The sequence below is a fragment of the Quercus suber genome, unplaced genomic scaffold (assembly GCF_002906115.3).
Source record: "Quercus suber isolate HL8 unplaced genomic scaffold, Cork oak 2.0 scaffold_121, whole genome shotgun sequence".
In the NCBI taxonomy this organism is placed as follows: Eukaryota; Viridiplantae; Streptophyta; class Magnoliopsida; order Fagales; family Fagaceae; genus Quercus; species Quercus suber.
This window is the reverse complement of record NW_027069586.1, coordinates 1,382,548-1,388,643: the sequence shown is the minus strand read 5'-3', so window position 1 is coordinate 1,388,643 and position 6,096 is coordinate 1,382,548. Positions and strand designations below refer to the sequence as shown.

The window sequence follows — 6,096 nt, the reverse complement described above, 5'->3', positions numbered from 1 at the left end:
AATGGTAAAATAGAGTAAAATTAAAATTCTCTGATGCTAATGCTCTTAGAAAACACGATAACAAATGTTTATTTTAAATAATAATTCTCAGTATTTAAATAATATTATACATATTTTTATATATTTTTTAGCTACACATATTTAAAAAAAAATGTAAACAATATTACTAAAACAAACTTACCAATGTTCCGTAAATAGTCAGAATTATTGAGCACTTTAAAAGCAGGGATCTTGTATATAATAATCACTCTGCGTAAACTATCCTCCTCACAATTTACAAACAATCTTTCTCATTTCTAATTCTACGGCTAGCTCTTAACTGTTTAAGCATTCGTTCGAAATGGCACAAGGAGCATTCATCGAAGTTGTTGAGGAAGTCATTGGCAAAACGGGCAACCTAGCTGATCAGACTGGACTGTCCTCGCGTGTCAAAGATGAGCTTGAAAGGTTTAGGATGAGGGTTTCAGCAATCAAACGTGTGGTTCCAGTTCCAGATGCAGAGGAGAATCAGGCGGTCCCTTTATTCGGTACATGGCTGAGAAGGCTGAAAGATGCAGTTTATGTAGCAGACAACTTGTTGGAGGAGTTCTCCAATGAAGTTTCACGACGGGACCAGATGACTCAAAATAAGGAGGCGAAAAAGGTATGCATCTCCTTTCCCAAACTGAACCAGCTTGCATTTGATCTTAAAATGGGTCATAACATTAAGGCTATTCGGAAGAGGCTAGTTGCTATTGCTAATGATAAGAATAGGCCGTTCCTCCTAGAGGCAAGTCCTAGGGAGACACAAGTCGAGGATTGGGAGAGACGGACCCGTTCTTTTGTACGCAGTGAAGAAGTTATTGGGAGAGAGAATGATAAGAAGGCAATAATTGGAATTCTTTTGGATCCCAATGTTGAAGTCCTTCCGATTGTTGGGTCAGGTGGATTAGGGAAGACCACATTAGCTAAACTAGTATTTAATGATGAAGAAATCAGAAACCATTTTGAGATAAGATTATGGGTGTGTGACTGCTTTAATTTTGATATAAAAATAATTGTTCAGAAAATCCTAAAATCTGCAAAAGGGGAAATAAAAGAAGCCCTTGAAATGAACACATTGATAGATGATCTTCATCAAGAAATTGATGGAAGGAGATACTTACTTGTGTTAGATGATGTGTGGAATGAGGATTATGAAAAATGGAACAGCTTAAAGGGTGTTTTACAGCGTGCTGCAAGAGGTAGTAGAATATTAGTGACTGCACAGAATGAGAAGGTTGCAAGCATTACACAAACTATTAAACCATACTTTTTAAGGGAATTAAGTCCACATTATTCTTGGCTTTTATTTGAGAGACACGCATTTGAAGAAGGAGAAGAACCAGATTTTATAATTAAGGAAATTGGAATGAAAATTGTTAAGTGTATAGAAGTGCCTCTTGCCATAAGAACTATTGGAGGCCTATTGTACAGTAAACGCAGTGTTAAAGAATGGTCGTCCTTTATGAATAATGAACTTTTAATGATAAGCCAAGGAGAGAATATCCTACGAATACTAAAGTTGAGTTATAATCATCTCTCATCACATTTGAAATAATGTTGTGCATATTGTAGTTTATTTCCAATGGATTACAATATTAACAAACAAACATTGATTAGGCTATGGATGGCACAAGGGTTCATTAAGTTGTCACGTCCAAATCAATGCCTAGAAGATGTCGGTCACGAGTATTTTATGGACTTACTTTCGAGATCATTGTTTCAAGAAGTTGAAGAAGATAAGCGGGGCAATACATCATTCAAAATACATGACCTCATTCATTGTCTTCTAACATATGTAGCACGTCAAGAGAGCGCCATTATTGGCATAAATGGGGAACACATTGCTGGTGCTGAGAGAACTCATCATTTGTCATTTAGATTTCATTTAGGCTCATCATCTCTGACCGACACATTATATCAAACAAGCAATTTAAGAACATTTCTGTTGTGTGGTCAATTAGGTGAACATGAAAATGGATTAAATGAGTCAACTTGTGATGCAATTTTTTCATGTTTTAAGTTCTTACGCGTACTGGATTTGCATGGAACAGGGATTAACACAGTTCCAAGTTCAATCAGTAAGCTGAACCATGTAAGATATCTTGATCTATCTGATAACAAACTGATCAAGATGCTTCCTCAATCCCTTTCTAGGTTGCAGAAGCTTAAACTCTCTGGGTGTGTACGACTTAAAGAATTGCCAAGGGATATTAGCAAATTAGTTAACCTCAGGATTCTTGAGATTGATGGCTGTCAGGATTTGATTCATATGCCATGTGGACTGGGGCAATTGACTAATCCTCAAACATTATCACAATTTGTGATTAGTAAAGATACCAGTTCAGTCTCTAGGAATAATGGTGAATTGGAGGAACTTAACCGACTAAATGCTGAATTGAAAGAACTCAACACACTAAAGAACCTGAGAGGAACTTTAGAGATTGTAAAGTTAAGACATGGGAAAGATGCTGAAGCTGAATTTAAGGCTACAAATTTGAAAGGGATAGAGAATCTTCAAGCCTTGGGATTACGTTGGATTGAAGATGAAGTTGACAAGGAGGATGTTGTTTTTGAAGAGAAGTTACTTGAAGCCTTGCAACCCCACCCAAATCTTAAAGTATTATCATTATATAGGTACATGGGAGTGAGATTTCCAAATTGGCTTTCTTCGCTTATAAATCTTGTTGAATTCTCATTATTTGGACGTAAGAAATGTCAAAACCTGTCACTATTGTATCAGTTTCCTTCACTTAAGGTTCTTGAACTTGATTCATTGTCTGCTTTGGGAATCATGTACAGCTTTCATTCTCAAGTCTTTCCAAATTATGTATCCGGGCATGTCCTCAACTGGTTTCCATGCCTTTGTTTCCATGTCTTGAAAATCTGGAGCTGTATTATTGCAGTTTCAAGCCATTGGAGGAGACAACAAGGATTGCAGCAGCAGAAGCAACAGTTGTGGCATCAGCATCTTCTTCTACACGTGCCGCTTCCTCTTTTGCCCCTCTGTCGAAATTAAAGTCTATGGAAATTGGACGAATGGAGGAGCCTTTGCCAGAGGAGTGCATGCAGAATCTTATTTCTCTCAATCGTCTATGGATATATGAATGTCGTGGTCCGCTCCTTCAAGGTATGCGACATCTCACTGCGCTTAAGCAACTGGAAATTTGCTCTTCCGAGCTGTTCGATTTATCCAATTATGGGAATGGGATGGAATGTAAAGGCCTTAGGAGCCTCAACTCTCTATGGCTCTTTCAACTTCTGAAATTGAAGTCTCTCCCAGAAGGTATTCAACACGTCACCTCTCTGGAAAAGCTTACGATTGATTACTGTCCATGTTTGACGGCACTACTGGAGTGGATTTTTAGTCTTCCATCTCTTAAAATACTTGAAATCCTGCAATGCCCAAAATTGCAATCACTGCCAGTGGAGATTAGTCGCCTTACCTCTTTGCACACACTGAAAATTCGTTATTGTCCAATCTTATCGCAATGGTGCAAAAAGGAAATAGGTCATGATTGGCGTCATATTTCTCACATCACAAACTTGGATTTGGAGCCAGGAAATTCAGGTATACATCTCACTTTTTATCCCAATTCTTCATAGAATTCCAATTTTGTTTGCTTCACCTTGTTCATTATTTTTTCCAAGCATTTCACTTATATTTTTTTGTGATAAAATTTCAGATGGAGAACCAAATGAACAGCAGAAGAAATTTGATCTTTAAAGAATCAGAACTTAATCAAATCTTCTGGCAGCTGTAATTGTTCAACAAGTCAAAAAATCACATGTATTATCTCGTTTGTTTCTTATTTTTCCACCATTTTATCTGCGTATAGGATTTTCATTCTAAAAGAAATTATATCATCACATATTAGGAAAAATAAGTTGTGAATTTTCCATCATCTATTTCTTCATTTTATTCAATGTATCTCACACTGAGGTATGTAGTGATGTACTTGTGGGTGCTTCATTTCTCACTGTGTTAACAGATCAAAATTTGGCACGCGGTGAGATTGGGTTACTATTGTAGGAAGAGTTGAAGCTGGCATTATTGTGTGAAAAATTGAATCTAGCAACCACATTGCAGGAATCAGCTTTGTTGTGCAGGTATTCCGTTGGTTAAATTCATTTTTCTACGTATGCTTCCAACTTGCTATTATCTGCAAATGATAATAATTCAAATTTTGTATTTGAAATAATTTTCTAAGGGCTCAATTTTTTTTTGTTAACAACAGAGAAATTTAGTGTTTCCTCCTAATTTTGTCCAGTAGCCTGGCCCAGGGTTTCAATGAAAACACAGATTGATATTTTGAGTTCAGAAGTGCATAATTTCATGGATTGATTTCACTTTGTGCTATACCTGACTTCGATTTCTCATTTTTAAATCAATCAACAGTTTTAGTAAAATGGACATTGTTCTTATGCTTTATCAAACATCACAGTATCGTCATTTTCTTACTTTCTCAATTTTAAGATTGTATATTGGCTGGATTTATACTTTAAGTTGATCTTAATTCTTAATGCACAGAGTAGTATCGCAAAAGAACTTTTCAATTACTGTGCACTCCTATGTTTAGATATAGGCTGTTAATCAAATAATAGTGTTCTATTACCATTCTCTGTTGGTGTATGCTTTATAACTGATGCGGGAGACACAAGAAGATTATTATTTAGTATTATTTATGTTTGCAAGCCCATTGTATTTTTATGTTTTAGGTCCTATTAGTTTATTGGGCTTTTAGTATTTTAATTTAGAAGGTTATTTTTGTAATAAGGCAATTAGGGTTTCCTAGCCAATTAGAACTAGGGTTTAGCAATCCTTTATAAGCAACCTATTGTACTCCTTGAGGAGATAGCTGATATTTTTGATGAATGAAAACAATGGCCGTTTGGTCTTTCTTTGGTCTGGTGCTGACTCCAGGTCTACCCTAGGTGCTGACTCCTAGTGGTTTTCCCGCTTGGTGCTGACTCCAAGCAAGGCCTAGGTGCTGACTCCTAGGTCATATCCCTTTATTTTTCTATTGTTTAGTTTTCGTTCTGGTTGTCCTGCGTCATATTTGGTATCAGAGCAAACATCGATCCGTTGAACCATCACTGCAGGGACGAGCCAGAAAATCTCACCCATACAAAAAAAAAAAAAAAAACCAGATTTTGAAGAAAACCCAGATTTTGAAGCCAACCAGAAACCTCTGATCACAGAACCCACACCCACAAACCGAAAAAAAAAAAAAAAAAAAAAAAAAAAAAAAAAAAGGAGACCCATGCACGAGCCACCAAAACCCATAAAATCAACACCCACCGGTGGAACCCAACAACCACCAGCCACCAGCCGCCGCAAGGTCCAACACCTCACCTCACTCACCAACCGCCAAAACCCAAACCCATTATCACCCTCGACCACCGCCGCTGAGGAAGCCGACCCACTCCGAAGCCAAGACCCGAGACAGCCGCCGCCACTCCTCCATGCTTCGTGCTGCCGCTGCCTTCCCCTTCATCGCGCCGCCACCAGTCGTTGATCCCTAGCATCAGTCAAGTCCATCGCAGAGAAATTGTTTTTCAGTTCTGAGTCTGTTGCTTGTTTCCTTAGTTTCTATAGCCCCTTTTAGCCTGTAGCTTCTTAAGTTTTAAGTCCGTGTACTGTATTTTATTATATTTCATTAAAAAAAAAAAAAAAAAAAAAAAAAAGGGAAGGAAAAGAGTTAACGTGTTTTGCTGCCAACCCATTGCATGTATTGGGCCTTAAGTTGGTTATCCACAGATTCATTTTGTGCAAACAGCCCACTCACTTGAGGAGCCATGCCTGTGACTGAAAAAAAAAAAAAAAAATTTGGAGGAATATTGTAGAATAAAAGTTGTTACAAATTGTCTCTCTCTCAGAGACCTCATGCGAGAGTGCATGAGGTTTTGTCAAGTGGCACTCTAATTTTGCATTTAGCCTTTTTTTACCTCTTTCATTAAATTTTTTTTTTTTATTGTTACCCAAAAGTTCACATTATCTTATTCTATTGTTATCTCATTAGTTGCCTAAGTTTACACCACAACTTTCACTATTCTTCATGTCTTTTAGCATAC

The 6,096-nt window shown here is 37.2% G+C and overlaps 1 protein-coding gene across 2 annotated transcripts; it reads left to right on the top strand.

The window, feature by feature from the left end:
- Positions 1-257: 257 nt before the first annotated feature.
- Positions 258-5,211, top strand: LOC112021686 (putative disease resistance protein RGA4). 2 transcript variants are annotated; one of them, XM_065775906.1, is made up of 4 exons: positions 258-643; positions 2,824-3,592; positions 3,708-3,811; positions 4,014-5,211. In XM_065775906.1, exons 1-3 carry the CDS (start codon positions 341-343, stop codon positions 3,746-3,748), a joined length of 1,113 nt encoding a protein of 370 aa, XP_065631978.1. In that variant the 5' UTR covers positions 258-340; the 3' UTR covers positions 3,749-3,811; positions 4,014-5,211. The 2 variants fall into 2 exon arrangements, with proteins under 2 accessions (XP_065631978.1, XP_065631977.1); XM_065775905.1 differs by having other exon boundaries at positions 258-3,592.
- The last annotated feature ends 885 nt before the right edge of the window (positions 5,212-6,096 follow it).